This window comes from Bufo bufo, chromosome 4 (assembly GCF_905171765.1).
Source record: "Bufo bufo chromosome 4, aBufBuf1.1, whole genome shotgun sequence".
Classification (NCBI taxonomy): domain Eukaryota; kingdom Metazoa; phylum Chordata; class Amphibia; order Anura; family Bufonidae; genus Bufo; species Bufo bufo.
This window is the reverse complement of record NC_053392.1, coordinates 635,353,077-635,371,067: the sequence shown is the minus strand read 5'-3', so window position 1 is coordinate 635,371,067 and position 17,991 is coordinate 635,353,077. Positions and strand designations below refer to the sequence as shown.

The 17,991-nt window shown below is 51.9% G+C and overlaps 1 protein-coding gene across 1 annotated transcript in view; it reads left to right on the top strand.

The window, feature by feature from the left end:
• LOC120999870 overlaps nucleotides 1–17,991 on the top strand; it is a 199,048-nt gene that overhangs the window by 21,360 nt on the left and 159,697 nt on the right. The window contains exon 2 of the mRNA XM_040430920.1: nucleotides 8,914–8,940. Within this exon, the coding sequence (XP_040286854.1) occupies nucleotides 8,914–8,940 (27 nt within the window). The remainder of the gene's footprint in view (nucleotides 1–8,913; nucleotides 8,941–17,991) is intronic.

Below are 17,991 nucleotides of genomic sequence, written 5' to 3'. Positions count from 1 at the left end.
GAAGCAGAGTAGGAGGAGGAAGCAACAGGAGGCAAACTGAAGCGCCCTGCAATCCTCGGTGGTGGAAGGACATGCGCCAAACTGCTCTCCGCCTCAGGCCCAGCCGCCACTGCATTTACCCAGTGTGCTGTTATGGAGATATAACGGCCCTGACCGTGCTTACTGGTCCACGTATCCGTAGTCAGGTGCACCTTGCCACAGATGGCGTTGCGCAGTGCACACCTGATTTTGTCCCCCACTTGGTTGTGCAGGGAAGGGATGGCTCTCCTGGAAAAGTAGTGGCTGCTGGGCACGACGTACTGTGGGACAGCCACCGCCATAAGGCCTTTAAAACTCTCCGTCTCCACCAGACGGAATGACAGCATTTCAAAGGCCAGTAATTTAGAAATGCTGGCATTCAGGGCCAGGGATGGCGGGTGGGTAGGGGGATACTTCCTCTTCCTCTCCAGCGTTTGGGAGATGGAGAGCTGAACGCTTCCGTGGGACATTGTGGAGATGCTTGGTGACCCAGGTGGTGGTGTTGCCTGCAGATCCTCTGCGGGGTGGCACGTGGCACTGTCACTCCAGAGGTGGATGAAGAGGCCACGACTGCAGCAGAAGAGGAAGCAGGAGGAGTCAGAGACCTTTCTTGGTTTTTGAGGTGTCTTCTCCACTGCAGCTCGTGCTTTGCACTTAGATGCCTGGTCATGCAGGTTGTGATCAGGTTGAGAACGTTTATGTCTCGCTTCAGGCTCTGATTGCACAGCGTGCAAACCACTCGTGTCTTCTCGTCAGCACATTGTCTGAAGAACTGCCACGTCAGGGAACTCCTTGGAGCAGGCTTTGGTGTGCTCGGTCCCTTGCTGCGGTGGGCAGTAGCAGGCATACTGTCTAGGTCTGGAGGATGAGGAGAAGGATCCCCGTTCACAGCAGGGTGGCACCCAAATCAGATCACGGGCATCACTGGAGTGCTCTGCAGTGAACATTTTACAGTTTTTGACATGAATAAACCCCTGCTCTGCATAGGTGACAGGGACTTAAATTTCTAAAATTCGTCTTTAATTGGCCCTTTCATTCGATCCTTCTGCTTTAATAGCTTCTCCCACATTTCCGCTTCATCCCATTGCAACCATTGACCTCCCTTGGATGTGGTCTCTCTTTCTCACGCTCCCTCTCCGGCCTGGAACCCTGATTCGCCGCTAACCGTGATCACCATGGTAGGCACAGAAAAGAACATGGAAACTTGATAGAGCAGATATCCAAATGGATGGTGAACATCACGGGGACGTGCAACATGGTGGAGCAGTAAGTGTGCACACGCCTACATGGACTGACTGACAGGGGTCAGCCCCTGCAACTTCTGGGTCTCCAAATTGGGCACACGGCCTGAGCTTGCCCTTTACCCCTTGGTGGTGCTGGCCTGCCCTGCAGCCGGTGCATTGTCTGAACGTGTGTTTAGCACGGCTGGAGGGCGTTATCACAGGTTATATTTCCCAATGTTTTGGGGTGTACCCTAATTAAAAAAATATATAAATAAATTTAAAACCAAAAAGCAGTGTAGGCTACCTCCTCCTCCTCCTCCTCCACCGCCGCTTCCACCTACACCGCCACATCCACCGCCTCCTCAACCTCCTACTCCATATGGACCTCGTCCTCCTAGATCAAGATTATTAGTTTTAATTTTTACGTATTTTATGTTATTTAAAGTCATTTCCCTATCCACATTTGTTTGCAGCGCACTTGCCATGCTCTTAACCACATTTTTATGCCATTTTCAGCCCTCTAGCCCTTTCCATAACATTTTTACAGCCATCCTGTTCCTTCTTCCTGTGGTGGTTACGGTGTCGAGCGGAGTGCTTGGAGCCCTCGGGAAGCACTAGGAGCACCCATCAACGGAGGTACCCAGTCGGGTGCCAGGAGATCCGTTACAGTGGTGGCAGCAGTGGGATGGTGTCCTAGTGCGAGGAGGAGCAGCTCGGAGACACAGTTCGTGGAGTATATGGAGGGCAACGCTAGTATCCGTACAGCGCCCCTGGATACAGCAGGATGGAATCAGCTAGTTTTCGGACAGTGTTCCATGGCGAGGAGGCGGCCGCGGACTACAGGGATGCAGACAGAAAGGAAGTCTGGTATGATTGTAACGGATCACCTGGCACCCCGACTGAGTACCTCCGTTGACGGTGGCTCCTAGCGTTTTCCTGAGGTTTCCAAGCCCTCTGGCAGACACCACAATTAGGGATGAGCGAACCCGAACTGTATAGTTCGGGTTCGTACCGAATTTTGGGGTGTCCGTGACACGGACCCGAACCCGAACATTTTAGTAAAAGTCCGGGTTCGGGTTCGGTGTTCGTCGTTTTCTTGGCGTATTTTGAAAGGCTGCAAAGCAGCCAATCAACAAGCGTCATACTACTTGCGCCACGAGGCCATCACAGCCTTGCCTACTATTGGCATGGCTGTGATTGGCCAGTGCAGCATGTGACCCAGCCTCTATTTAAGCTGGAGTCACGTAGCGCCGCCCGTCACTCTGTTGTGCTTAGTGTAGGGAGAGGTTGCAGCTGCGACGTTAGGGCGAGATTAGGCAGTGATTAACTCCTCCAAAACACTTAAGTCATTGATCGATCTACAGCTATGGATCATTGAACTGCTGCTATTCAATTGCTCACTGTTTTTAGGCTGCCCAGAGCGTTTTTCAGTCACATTTTTCTGGGGTGATCGGTGGCCATTTTGTGGCTTGTGGTGCGCCAGCACAAGCTGCCACCAAGTCCATTTAACCATCAATAGTGTGGTTATTTTTTTGCTATATCCTACATCAGGGGCAAGCTGCGACCAAGTCCATTTAACCATCAATAGTGTGGTTATTTTTTTCCCAAATGTCACAGGGGAACAAGTGGAAGCCCAAGGCGAAGGCAGAGGAGGAGCAAGAGGTCGCCAACGCAGCTGTGTCACGGCCAGCTCCTCTGAGGGCAGGGTTAGCATGGCAGAGATGTGGAAAAGTTTTGTCACCACGCCACAGCTAACTGCACCACCACCTGATACGGAACGTGTTAGCAGGAGGCAACATTTCACTAACATGGTGGAACAGTACCTGTGCACACCCCTCCACGTACTGACTGATGGTTCGGCCCCATTCAACTTCTGGATCTCCAAATTGTCCACGTGGCCAGAGCTAGCCTTTTATGCCTTGGAGGTGCTGGCCTGCCCGGCGGCCAGCGTTTTGTCTGAACGTGTATTCAGCACGGCAGGGGGCGTCATTACAGACAAACGCAGCCGCCTGTCTACAGCCAATGTGGACAAGCTGACGTTCATAAAAATGAACCAGGCCTGGATCCCACAGGACCTGTCCATCCCTTGTGCAGATTAGACATTAACTACCTCCCCTTAACAATATATTATTCTACTCCAGGGCACTTCCTCATTCAATACTATTTTTATTTTCATTTTACCATTATATTGCGGGGCAACCCAAAGTTGAATGAACCTCTCCTCTGTCTGGGTGCCGGGGCCTAAATATCTGACAGTGGCCTGTTCCAGTGGTGGGTGATGTGAAGCCTGATTCTCTGCTGACATGAAGCCTGAATCTCTGCTATTGGAACTCTCTCCAATTGATATTGGTTAATTTTTATTTATTTTATTTTTATTTTTATTCATTTCCCTATCCACATTTGTTTGCAGGGGATTTAACTACATTTTGCTGCATTTTGCAGCCTTCTAGCCCTTTCCTGGGCTGTTTTACAGCCTTTTTAGTGCCGAAAAGTTCGGGTCCCCATTGACTTCAATGGAGTTCGGGTTCGGGACGAAGTTCGGGTCGGGTTCGGATCCCGAACCCGAACATTTCCGGGAAGTTCAGCCGAACTTCTCGAACCCGAACATCCAGGTGTTCGCTCAACTCTAACCACAATCACCGAACCGAAGAAGCATATAAATCCTCTCAAGGATATGAATGCTGTGTAGACAGTTGAATAGGAAACCATACGAATAGGTTTACACTCCTAGCAGTCAAACTGGGACAGCATGCAATAAATCCTCCCCCAAGAATGAGACGACACTTCACCTTGAGGGTTATAACAGGAACTCCCTTTATTTTAACACAAGCATTGATTTATACACATCCTACAACAATGTTACCACCCACAGGGTTTTGTAAAAACATCCAATAACATGTATTTACAGTATTCAACCTTCCCAGCAATTGTACACAAAATCCCCTTCCCTCTGTCTGTAACGCAATAAACAAAATACAATGAGCATTGTCTGAGACGCAATTAACTAACACAATGAGCATTGTCTGAGACGCAATCCACAAAATACAATTACCAAACGTAATGGACTAACTTGTACCCTGGTCTAATTCGTGCGGGTGAGAGTTCAAGTTAGTCCAAGTCCTTTGTGAACAAATGAGGCCTGGCTGATGAGAGGGCCCATAATCCTGGGGCAAGAGGCTAGTAACCAGGCCCCTCCAAAACCCAGTGGCGAGGGTGGTTTCGCCACACATCTCCCCCTCCCAGGGAAGACTAACCAGATACCTGACCTCACGGTCAGTACCTGAGTTAGTCTGGCAGTCCACCCACAACCAAATACTGGACCTGTTGAATTTTGGGGCCTGGCTCTGTTCTGTATGTCCCCAGCTGTTGAGTGGGCATCTGCGACTCCTTGCTTCCTTGTGGTTCTCTACCTTGGAGCTGTAGGTACTTGGTGGGCAGAGGCCGACTGCGCTCTGGACAGATGCCTGTCACGAGGGTGTCAAGACCCACGCCTGACTCCGCAAATTTCTTTTGGAAATTCATTAAAAATTATTCAGTTATTGTAAAACCCCTTACTGACATGACTAGGAAGGGGACTGATTTTTCTAAATGGTCTGACGCCGCTAAAGTTGCTTTTTCCTCTCTAAAAGAGAGGTTTACCTCGGCACCTGTACTAGTCCAACCTGATGTCTCTCAGCCTTTTATTGTTGAAGTCGATGCGTCAGAGGGGGGAGTGGGGGCTGTACTGTCTCAGGGTCCGTCTCCTGGCAAATGGCGTCCTTGTGCTTTCTTTTCTAAAAAACTATCTGCAGCAGAAAAGAACTACGATATTGGCAATAGGGAACTATTAGCTATTAAACTAGCGTTTGAAGAATGGCGTCACTTTTTAGAGGGGGCAGTCCACCCCGTCACTGTGATTACGGACCACAAAAATCTTCTGTACCTCGAATCAGCTAAGCGTCTCACCCCTAGACAGGCTAGGTGGTCGCTATTTTTTACCAGGTTTAACTTTGTGATTACCTATCGTCCTGGGGCAAAGAACACCAAGGCAGATGCATTATCTCGTAGTTTCCCTGGTGGGGGTAATGTGAGTGATCCGGTACCCATTCTACAAAGAGGAGTGGTTGTCTCTGCGGTACACTCTGTTCTGGAGGGGAAGGTGTTAGAGGCCCAGGGGGACGCCCCGGTCTCTTGCCCCTCAGAGAAATTGTTTGTACCGTTGAACCTGCGTTTCGAACTATTAAAGGAACATCATAATTCGGCACTTGCTGGGCACCCGGGTGGTAAAGCAACCTTGGAGCTATTGTCTCGTCGTGGTGGCCAAGTTTGCGTCAGGATGTATTGGATTTTGTGTCTTCTTGTTCTACCTGTGCGCGCGCAAAAGTTTCACATACACGTCCTGCAGGGTCTCTATTACCACTCGTCATTCCCAATAGACCATGGACACATCTGTCAATGGATTTTATCACTGACTTACCTTTGTCTGCGGGTAAAACAGTTATTTTGGTAGTAGTGGACAGGTTTAGCAAAATGGTACACTTCATTGCGTTATGCACACTACCTAATGCTAAGACTCTTGCTCAGGTATTTATCAGTGAAATCGTGAAGCTTCACGGGGTCCCTTCCGATGTTGTTTCGGATCGGGGTACCCAGTTTATTTCTAAATTTTGGAAAGCTTTTTGTCCCCGTTTGGGGGTACACTTGTCCTTTTCCTCAGCTTTCCATCCTCAGTCGAATGGACAGACTGAGCGTACCAACCAAAACCTGGAGACATATCTAAGATGTTTTGTGTCTGAAAACCAAGAGTTGTGGTCATCATATTTACCGTTAGCTGAGTTTGCCATAAATAATCGTCGTCAGGAATCCACTGGCAAGTCACCATTTCTTGGTGCATATGGTTTTCATCCCCAATTCTGTACTTTCAAAGAGGGGGGTCTTCTGGGGTTCCCGAAGAGGAACGGTTTTCGTCATCTCTTTCATCGGTATGGCAGAAGGTGCAAGCTAACTTGAAAAATATGGGAGGTAAATACAAATGCATGGCTGATAAGAGACGGTCGCCAGGTCCGGACCTAGGAGTGAAAGACTATGTGTGGTTGTCTACTAGGAATATTAAATTAAAGGTTCCCTCTTGGAAACTGGGTCCTAGGTTCATTGGCCCTTACAAAATTGTAGCCATCATCAACCCCGTGGCTTTTCGCCTGGAGCTACCTCAGACTTTTAAAATCCCGAACGTCTTTCATAAGTCGTTACTCAAAAAATATGTTCCACCTCTAGAACCGTCACCGCTGCCACCCCCTCCTGTTATTGTGGATGGTAATCTAGAATTTCAGATATCCAAAATTGTTAATTCTCGTCGGGTCCGCCGCTCTCTTCAATATCTGGTGCATTGGAGAGGTTACGGTCCCGAGGAAAGAATGTGGGTTCCTGCGTCTGAGGTAAACGCCGACAGGCTAGTTCGGGCTTTTCATGCCTCTCATCCTGAGAGACCTAGTCCTGAGTGTCCGGAGGCCCCTCGTAGAGAGGGGGGTACTGTCACGAGGGTGTCAAGACCCACGCCTGACTCCGTTATACCCGGGGTCAGGAAGTCACAGCGGTTGGCTGCGCGCTCTATGTAAGATAGGGCTGTTTCCTTATGGTAGCTTTCTGGGTTTGCTTTGCAACCCTTTTTGGCTCACTCAGGGATCCGTAGCTCCTTCTCCTCAGCTGTTCCTTGTCCAGCACTCCCAACCTCCTTATATTCCCCTCTCACACTTCTCTGGTTGCCAGATATAGAGCTTCCTGCCTGGACTTCTATACTGACCCTCTGGAGCTGTGTTGCTGCGTTCTCTGTTAGTTGGTCCAGAACGTTACCCTCCGGAACCCTGTTGGACCTTTGTGGTCTGCTGTGGTCGCCCACCTGGGTGTATGTGTTTGTCTGTATTGTCTGTCCTCTCCCTGGTGTTTCCCTCTTAGTGTCAGTGGTGCGGACTATTGATCCCACCGGCCCGTTCACTATCTAGTGCTCATTCTAGGGAAAGCCAGGGTTTAGGCACGTGATCGCCGCACGGGTGAGGAACCCGTCTAGGGAAGTCAGGGCAGTCAGGTGCCAGCCGCAAGGTGAGTCAGGGGTCACCACCTTTCCCTCTCCCTTGGGCAGGGCTTTCCATTTTTCCCTCCCTGTGCGTGACGCCGGTCATTACAATGCCAGCTCTTCCGCTGGGGTAGCCTGTGGGAAGTCCGGCTCTAGAGAAGAGGTTAGAGGAGGGCAGAGGCCAACTGCGCTCTGCCCAGATGCCATCTCTTCCGCTGGGGTAGCCTGTGGGAAGTCCGGCTCTGGAGAAGAGGTTAGGGGAGGGCAGAGGCCAGCGGCGCTCTGCCCTGATGCCAGCGCTTCAGCTGGGGTGCATGGTGCCAACTCCTGCTGGGTAGTAACTGAATGGTTAGGGCAGAGGCCAGCGGCGCTCTGCTCTGATGCCAGCTCTTCTGCTGGGGTAAGGGGGGTGCAAGCCAACCCTGTAACAAGGGGGTCGGTGGAGCAGAGGCTAGCGGCGCTCTGCCCGGATGCCAGCTCTTCTGCTGGAGGGACTGGAGTACAGTCCTGCTGGGTAGTAAGGGGACAAGTAGGGCAGAGGCCAGCGGCGCTCTGCCCAGATGCCAGCTCTTCTGCTGGGAGGGGGCCAGAGGGGGCTAACGACTGCTCTGCTGACCCCAGTACCTGGTTTGGATTTGGCTGTGGAGGGGAGGGGTTGCTTACCTCCTCCTCCTGGTACTGCTGCTGTTGGAGAGAGGGACCGACTGTCCCCTCTCCTATGGATACACATTGCCGCTGGGGAGTGAGACCAGCTGTCTCCACTCCCTGTAGTTCACACTGCCGCTGGGGAGTGAAACCGGCTGTCTCCCCTCCCTGTAAAGCACACTGTCGCTGTGGAGTGAGACCAGCTGTCTCCACTCCCTGTAGTTCACACTGCCGCTGGGGAGTGAAACCGGCTGTCTCCCCTCCCTGTAAAGCACTCTGCCGCTGGAAAGGAAGGACGACACACTTCTCTCCCTGTATTACCCCCATCTGGAGTTGGAGATCTGGGCCGGCTGCCCAGTATCCCTGTAGGGCCGGTAGAGAGATCTCGGTCCCATCTCCACCTGCGATCTGTGGGTCTTCCCAGGACCAGTCTGTGAGGTCCCTCAACATTTGCGAGTAAGGACCACCTGCGTCCACACCTGGCAACTCCGGCTGCTGCTGAGGGTCTGGGCCAGCTGCCCAGCATCCCGGTGGAGAGACCTCGGTCCCGTCTCCACCTGCCTGTTGTGGTTCCTCACAGGACCAGTCTATGAGGACCCCTACTTCGGGTTCCTCTGGCCGCCTCAAGGGGAGACTGCTAACCTCCTCGGATGCAGCCTCTGCTCGGCTGCTGTAACACTCCTTCCGCTGGGCAATTTCTCTCTCTTTCGCCAGTCGGAATTCTCATTCCATCCTTGCGTGTCACTTGGCTGTGACCTGGTTCCAGATGGCCTGGCATATATCCATGGACACATTATCTCCATACTGGGCCACTCGCTGCCTCACCTCGGCCAGCCATCTTCAGAGCCTTCCATACTTGTCTTCTCCAAGTCGCTGGATACCTCTGCTCCCAGGGGCGCTGCACGAGTGCTAGCATTTTCCCTCAATTTGTAACTCCACACGTTACCGGTGTCTCTGAGCTGCTTCTCCTCGCACTAGGACGCCATCCCACTGCTTGCCACCAATGTAATGTATCACCTGGCACCACGACTGAGTACCTCCGTTGACGGATGCTCCTAGCGTTTTCCTGAGGTTTCCAAGCACTCTGGCAGACACCACAATCACCGAACTGAAGAAGCATATAAATCCTCTTAAGCATATGAATGCTGTAGGCAGTTGAATAGGAAACCATACGAATAGGTTTACACTCCTAGCAGTCAAACTGGGACAGCATGCAATAAATCCTTCCCCAAGAATAAGATGACACTTCACCTTGAGGGTTAAAACAGAAACTCCCTTTATTTTAACACAAGCATTGATTTATACACATCCTCCAACAATGTTACCACCCACAGGGTTTTGTAAAAACAGCCAATCACATGTATTTACAGTATTCAACCTTCCCAGCAATTGTACACAAAATCCCCTTCCCTCTGTCTGTAACGCAATAAACAAAATACAATGAGCATTGTCTGAGACGCAATTAACTAACACAATGAGTATTGTCTGAGACGCAATCCACAAAATACAATTACCAAACGTAATGGACTAACTTGTACCCTGGTCTAAATCGTGGGGGTGAGAGTTCAAGTTAGTCCAAGTCCTTTGTGAACAAATGAGGCCTGGCTGATGAGAGGGCCCATAATCCTGGGGCAAGAGGCTAGTAGCCAGGCACCTCCAAAACCCAGTGGCGAGGTTGGTTTAGCCACAATGATGTCCTGGAAAATGCCCAGTGGCGGCGAGGTGAGAGTCTCCTCAGTTATGATCAGCGGCTACAGAAGCGTGTGGCGATGCGGATGGGTCTCTTGGGAGAGCACCCCATGGATGAGTGGGTAACAGAACTCCAGAGCCTGGTATGTAAGGAGCTTTGGCTAGAGGACGCTTACCGGGCCCTAAGGTGGCATGTCATTCAACATCCCCCCTGGACGGCTGAGCACGACTTACCTGAAGGGAAGGATTATGATGGACCTGGGTTACTATGAGAGGCCTTGGAGGAGGACATTGATCTCGGCAGCATGGAGGAGTCTAGGTTTTGGGACATCTACGACTACCGGATGGGCATGCATGTTTATGCTGGCGGATGGGAGGTGAGCAAAGACATGACCCACCTGGTAATAAGGGAGTGGGAGCTGGAGCAGACCTACCAACACCTGCTCAGCTCCGTTCATCCCCAACCTACCCGACAAGCAGAGCCAGATCTGCCCCCTACAACTGGAAAGACTTGACGGCGATACCCCCTGCTTTCCTACCAACTCCCAAAGTAGTGAACTTCATCGACTGGTTCTGGGAAGACCTCCCGACGGCAGGTAGAGATGGGACTGAAGTCTCTCCACCGGCCCTACAGGGATGCTGGGCAGCCGGCCCAGATCCCCAACTACAGCCAGCGTTACCCGGAGTCCAGACAGTCGGTCTGACTCCCCATCGCCAGCTTACTGTCACGGCGGGGAGCGGGGAAAACCCCCCACCGTGCAATGGAAGTGGCTGAAAAGCAAGATAGCAGGGCACAAGGAGCTGGTCACCACCTAAAGTAACCCTGAGCTCTCCCTGGACTCCTAGCGCATGAGCCGCCTCAGATGGTAAGGGGGCTCATGCTCACGAACCTAGGACCCTACTATCCCTGTAATGCCCTAGGCCAAACGACAGGGCAGAGACCACCCATTCATCCTACACCACGGATGAAAAGGTGTCTCCAGAGACCCAGTGGCAGACAGGAAGCAAGACCATGGGATAAACAGTACGGCAGGTAAGTTACACAGCAACATAACTATGCAATCCACACTTACCTGCCGTAGCCAAGATGGAATGAGGCTCCAGGCTGGGAAACCCACAGTCTTGTCTTCGCTTAAACCCCTCTGGGAAAGCAAGCCCCTTGCGGAGCCCAGACACCACCAGAAAACCTCCATACACCAACCACACCAATACAACATACACCAGGTGGGGGAGGAAAACAGAGACATACCGGAGGGGACACACAGCCATGGCAAGGAATCAATATAATAAATAAGGGTGACTCACACAGACATAAAGACATAACGCCAGGGAGCAGAGCTCTTACTCAGGCAGACAACTAAATAAGACTGACCACAGGCTCCAACACACCATCATATAAAGAGGCCTGAGGTCACACCCACCACACCTAGCAGACACACCTAAATTAACCCCGTGACCACCAAAACAGGAAATGCACCAAATAAAGGAAAGTGTACGTGCAAACAGAAAACTACACGTTGCCCCCGGCAACCAGTCTGCACGCAACAGCGTCACGGTCAACATAAATTGGCCGTGACACTTACCTTACAGGGAGAGATGACAGCCGGTCTCTCTCCCCAGCGGCAGACAGGATCACAGGAAGAGGAGATTGTCGGTCCCCCGTCCCTGCAGCAACCAGCATTACTAGGAGTGGAGATTGTCGCACCCACTACCCAGCACCAGGCAGCGTTCCCGAGAGTCGAGACAGTCGGTCTGACTCCCCAGTAGCAGTGGGTTGTAAAGGGAGAAGAGACAACCGGTCTCTCTCCCCAACCACAGGGGGACAGCACCCCTAACTCCGATGGTGCAGATGGGACCACGGTCTCTGCACCAGACCTACCGAGATGCTGGACGGCTGGTACAGATCCCCCACCAACCCCGCAGGAATGCCAGGAGGAGGAGGTAAGCGATTCCTCCTCTCCACAGCCGATCTGCAACAAGGTCCTGGGGGTAGGATTCCCTGACCACATCCCAGTGGAAGAGCTGGCATCTGGGCAGAGCGCAGTCTGCCTCTGCCCTCCCCTACCCTCTTGTCCAGAGCCTGACTCCCCACAAGCTACCCCAGCGGAAGAGCTGGCACCTGGGCAGAGGGCAGTCTGCCTCTGTCCTCCCCTACCCTCTTGTCCAGAGCAGGACTCCCCACAGGCTACCCCAGCGAAAGAGCTGGCACCTGGGCAGAGCGCAGTCTGCCTCTGTCCTCTCCTATCCTCTTGTCCAGAGCCTGACTCCCCACAGGCTACCCCAGCGGAAGAGCTGGCATCTGGGCAGAGCGCAGTCTGCCTCTGTCCTCCCCTACCCTCTTGTCCAGAGCAGGACTCCCCACAGGCTACCCCAGCGAAAGAGCTGGCACCTGGGCAGAGCGCAGTCTGCCTCTGTCCTCCCCTATCCTCTTGTACAGAGGCTGACTTCCCACAGACTACCCCAGCGGAAGAGCTGACATCTGGGCAGAGCGCAGTCTGCCTCTGCCCTCCCCTACCCTCTTGTCCAGAGCCAGACTCCCCACAGGCTACCCCAGCGAAAGAGCTGGCATCTGGGCAGAGCGCAGTCTGCCTCTGCCCTCCCCTATCCTCTTGTCCAGAGCCTGACTCCCCACAGGCTACCCCAGCGAAAGAGCTGGCACCTGGGCAGAGCGCAGTCTGCCTCTGCCCTCCCCTATCCTCTTGTCCAGAGCCAGACTCCCCACAGGCTACCCCAACGGAAGAGCTGGCATCTGGGCAGAGCGCAGTCTGCCTCTGTCCTCCCCTATCCTCTTGTCCAGAGGCTGACTTCCCACAGACTACCCCAGCGGAAGAGCTGGCATCTGGGCAGAGCGCAGTCTGCCTCTGCCCTCCCCTATCCTCTTGTTTAGAGGCTGACTCCCCACAGGCTAGCCTAGCTGATGCGCTGGCACCAGGGCAGAGTACCGCTGATCCCTGCCCACAAAGCAACCTCCACTCCAAGCCGGGGAGAAACACAGAGACCGGGAGTACCAGTTACTAACACAACCTTGGTGGACTCACTGGACAGAGACAGGCTACCGAATTCAACAGGTCCAGTATTTGGTTGTGGATGGGCTGCCAGACTAACTCAGGTACCGACCGGCGTGAGGTCAGGTGTCTGGTTAGTCTTCCCTGGGAGGGGGAGATGTGTGGCAAAAATAACCTCGCCACTGGGTTTTGGAGGGGCCTCTTGCCTCAGGATTATGGCCCATATACTAACTTTAAAAGAGAAGACAGACCGGCCGCACACCCTAAATCTATGGAACTGTTGTGGGCAGGAAAGCCATGCTTGCGGTCGGCCAAATGTGACTTCCATGGAATTCGGGAACCCCTGCTCGGATCTGGGTGATTTTTGGATATGTTGTTCGCCCAGATCAGAGATATCCATAGATGTATAAATTATGAGGATATGTGGGGTTTTGAGGTGTTTTCTGTGTTTTGGGAAAAATGTGTGTTTTCTGCCTGTGAGTGACTAAGTTAGCCCATTATGTTTGGTAATTGTATTTTGTTGATTGTGTTACAGACAGAGGGAAGGGGCTTTTGTGTACAATTGCTGGGAAGGTTTCAATACTGTAAATGCATGTGATTGGCTAATCTATAAACTGTCACAGTCTTCTACAAGGTCCCCAGGGAGTGTCCCTTGCTGGAAGACCTGCATAAAAGGCTGAAAAATAACCCATTAAAGAGTTCCTGTTTTACATTCCCCATAGAGCCTCGTCTCATGTGTGGGGGATTGCTATACGCTGTATACTCCCCTGGCTATAACCCCTAGCTCTTGTAAGAGCTGTTCCTGGTCCTTGTTCCTGTGGTGGTTACGGTGTCGAGCGGAGTGCTTGGAGCCCTCGGGGAAAAACTTCAGAAAAGTCGCGGCCCTCTTGTTCTTGAATCAAAGCTTAGCGTTTAATCACACCGAAAGGATACAGCAACGTCTGGACACACAGGTCTTTCTCAGCTACATGTGGTTTACAAGTGAAGCTCAATACTTATATAGGTGTAACATTCAATCCGGATTGGTTGAGGGGTTGTCCCCCAGAAAGGTCACATCCTCCCCTTACATATTCACCCAATCGTGTTCTAAAGTGATAATAACATTCAGTAATAAAACAGCACAACCATCTCAGCTGTGTATATAAAACCTACCCTGCACCTGAGCCGAGTATCCATCCAGCAGTATGCGTGCGGTGAGTGGCGTCTAACGTCTGTCTCTGCGCATGCGCCAGATGTAGAGCGAGATTCCCGGAAATCACGTATTCGACATAGCGGTCACATGATTGGGAGTCCTGAAACCGTGCAAGCGCCCTCAATCACATGACGGGTCATGTGATAGAGCGTTCCAGCCGTATCCCGGCAACCCAAGGTCCTAAACCAAAGCTAATGTGTTGTAAAGGATACTATAGGGATGAGGATAGGATCCATTACGGGAGCGAAATACGGTAAATATCAGTCGTGCCACTCATCTCACGCATCATGAAATCCAGAATATGAACTTAGACTAAATGCCAATAATCGCCCATGTGCCAGCAACACTGGAAGCAGCCAATAGTGGATGCCCCATAGACCGTGTAGCGCTGCAATGGCAATAGTTGTAACCTAGCAGGACTGTGTTCTGGGCGAAGTGTGGAATGGACCATAGTTAGTTACAGACCCCCTTCCATGCTGACGGAGCACCACTAAAGCCCTGGAAGGAGGTCTAGCGAGTGCATCCCAGAGGAAAAGGGGCAATATTAGGCTAAATAAAATCGCAAGGTTCAAACAATGCAGCCCTATAGCTAAAGCCATGTAGTCATGAGCATCCCCCGCACAACTCCCTATGGTCTCCACCACCAGGATGTGCTGGGGAAACACGCACACGTACACTTTTGGAAGGGGAATACTAGGGCCGACATACCCCCCACCCCGGTCAAGGGGAGGTGAAATATATAGGCACCTGCCTGGTCTGGGCCCAACTCCAAATGAAGAGCACCCCTACCCTGCTTATTCCCAACGATATCCTGTAAATGGATTGGGTTCAGGGCCAGTCAAATCCTGTGGAATAGCGTAAAATTGCCCCCATGGCGTCCCACAATGCCCTCCATCAATATCAAATGTGTCGCTCCTCAGGAAGAGGGGATCATAAGATTGGCAAAAGATGCCTAATAACACGACAACAAAACCCTCCCAGTACACACATCCAGCACAGGCAAAAAACATGGAAGTACAACTGGTATAAGGAAGGAACCCAACTGGCCGGCTCTCTGGTGGCTCATAAATGGGGCAGCATATAGTCCTCCGCTCAGGTTACATATGGTAGCACAATCTAAAAGTGAAAAAAAGAGAAGAAGAACAATAAACCAATGAATATATTATCACAATGGTACATCGGGCACTAAAACTTACATCGCACTAAAATATCACAATCCCACATCTCGGGTGGCGAATTTGAAAAGGGAGCTCTGAGATGCACTGGATAGACCTCCTTCCAGGGCTTTAGTGGTGCTCCGTCAGCATGGAAGGGGGTCTGTAACTAACTGTGGTCCATTCCACACTTCGCCCAGAACACAGTCCTGCTAGGTTAGGACCTTGGGTTGCCGGGATACGGTTGGGACGCTCTATCACATGACTCGTCATGTGATTGAGGGCGCTTGCACAGTTTCGGGACTCCCGATCATGTGACCGCTATGTCGAATACGTGATTTCCGGGAATCTCGTTCTACAACTCGCGCATGCGCAGAGACAGACGGGAGACGCCACTCACCACACGCATACTGCTGGATGGATACTCGGCTCAGGTGCAGGGTAGGTTCCCTTACGTCCGAACCAGTGGCACAGATGGGGTATTCTGCCCCTGTGGACTGGTTAGGACAGGTGGAAGTTTTAATGAAATAATAGAAAACTGACATATACACGCCCTCCCTGCCCCCAATAAAGAGGGGAGTGACCCTCCGGACATCGTGTTTTTTTCTGTCCTGCGGACAAGACAGGGCGGGTGGTTCACTCCTCCATCCCTTCGGTGGAGAGAGTGTTTTTTATTTTTTTCCTCTGGGAGCGGGTTCCGCTCCTCCTACGCCGCCTGAGATCTAGGATTCCTTAGCTGGAGTTCAGTCTTACCTCATTCGGGGTCTGAAGCGGCGGTAGCGGCGTCCCGCATGTTCTGCTGGGCGCCGCCATCTTGCGGAAGTGACGTCAGGTGACGTCACTTCCGGATTTTTCTCCGGCCGATCGCAGTAGCGTCGGCCGGGGAGTATTTCTCTGTTTAGGGCTGTTGGGTGACTTTATATGATTCAGGGGTCCCTCTCTGGGTTCCAGAGGATGTTTTTTTTTTTTTACTCAGATCTAAGGAATAGGCTTTAGAGGTTTACCCCGCCCCTTTGTGGGCGGGGCTTCCGTTTGGCGTCCAAACACCCTATTTAAACATGGTCAGGCTCCAGGTTCAGTCTCCTGGAGCGCAGTTTTCTGTTAACCTTGAGTCGTGTGGTTGGTGCTAGAGTTGTTCGCGTGCAAACCTCTGTATTGCTGAAAAACCTTTTCCTTTATAATAGAGCTTGCTAGGAACTTATGGGTAAAGATCCTGAAGCTTGCGGTTAAAGGTCTTTTTTTCTTGAATTATGCTTAAATTCATATCTCTTCTGTTTTTCAGCCATGTCTTCTACCGGGGACGGTGAGCGAGAGCCCAGCAGGAAGTCCGCTGGCAAGAGACGTCACCTGCAGTGCCATGACTGCCAGATCGTGCTGGAGGACTCCTACGATTTTTCCCGGTGCCCACCCTGTAGGGCCAAGACACTCCCCCAGCTGGAGCCATCGGTCCACGACGTTGTCGATTGGGTAAAGGGCTATATGGAGACCAATATGAACCAGGTGAACGCCTCCATACAAGAGCTGAAGAATACCCTGGTTTCTAAACGCCATCGTCCCTCCTCCCCCCATCGGGCGATGGAGGTATCGGGGTGTCAGGAGGCGAGAGACGGTTCAGCCTCTTCCTCCTCGGATGAGGAGGACGGGTTTTCATATTTTTTTCCGCTGGAGAAAGCCCAGCGGCTACTAAAATCCGTCAGGTCGGGGGACCAGGACGTTGATATGGGGGAAGCCTCATCCTCTGCCTCTAGGGGGCCTAGGGCCTTTAAAGCAGATGGTTCTCTCCTGTCTCTGATGAAGACGGAATGGAGAAAGCCGGAGAAGAGTCCAGTGTTGACCAAAAGATTCAAGGCAGTGTTTCCGGTCAAAGAAAATCAAGTATCTTCCTGGGGGCCTGTCCCCAAGGTGGACATGGCGATTGCAAAACTATCGAGAAGGACCCTGATCCCATCAGACGACGGGTCAAGTTTGCAAGACCCAATGGATCGGAAGGCAGATCTCGCCCTTAGGCACGCTTATTCCTCAGCCTCGGCCTCCGCCTCGGTTGCGATTTCTTCATCTGAAGTGGCGAATTTTCTGAAAACAAGATTCACCCAGATTCAGTCTGACCTGGACCAGGGGGTCTCTAGGGACGACATTCTGGCCTCATGTAAGACGGCCAGCCTTGCCATAGACTTCCTGTGTGACGCAGCTCCACAACAGTTGAAGCTGGCATCTAAGTCCATGGCTCTCTAAACCGCGGGCAGGCGTCCGCTTTGGTTGAAACCTTGGAAAGCCGATACGATCTTTGTGCCATGGCATATAAACCCGGCAAACTCTTTGGTGCAGAGCTTGACCAAATAATGGAAGGGCTGTCAGACAAGAAGGGCAAGTCCCTTCCCCAGCAGTCCTTTCGTGGTCGGGGCAAGGGGTTTGGTTCCAGGGCGGAACCTCAACCAAGAGTCCAGAGGAATTGGGGCTCCCGTAGAGGAGGAAAATCCTCTCAGGGTTCTAGACCCCCCAAGAAGTCCTCGGCGCTCTGATTGCGGGCCTCCTCGAGGCTCTTGGTATTTAGCCGGTCTGACTGGAATTCCCAGGCTCCCTTCTCCCCACATTCCCGTAGGCGGTCGCCTACAGCACTTTCTACCTTGTTGGCGGGATCATATCCAGGACAGTTGGGTCCTGCGTGTAATTTCTCAGGGCTACCTTGTGGACTTGAGCAGTCCGCCTCCGGACAAGTTCGTCCAAACAAGGCTTCTTCCCAGCAACAAGCAAAAGATTCTAGAAAATTACGTGCTAGAATACTTCCAGAAGGGGGCCATAGAAGAGGTTCCTCTCCAAGAGAGGGGAACAGGTATCTACTCCCCAGTTTTCCTGGTACCCAAGAATACCGGAGGTTGGAGGATGATTATAGATTTGAGGTTCTTCAACCGTTTCATAAAACAAAAGAAGTTCCGTATGGAAACTATCCAGTCGGTGACCAATCTTCTTATGCCAGGAGATTTCTTGGCAACCTTAGACCTCAAGGATGCTTATCTCC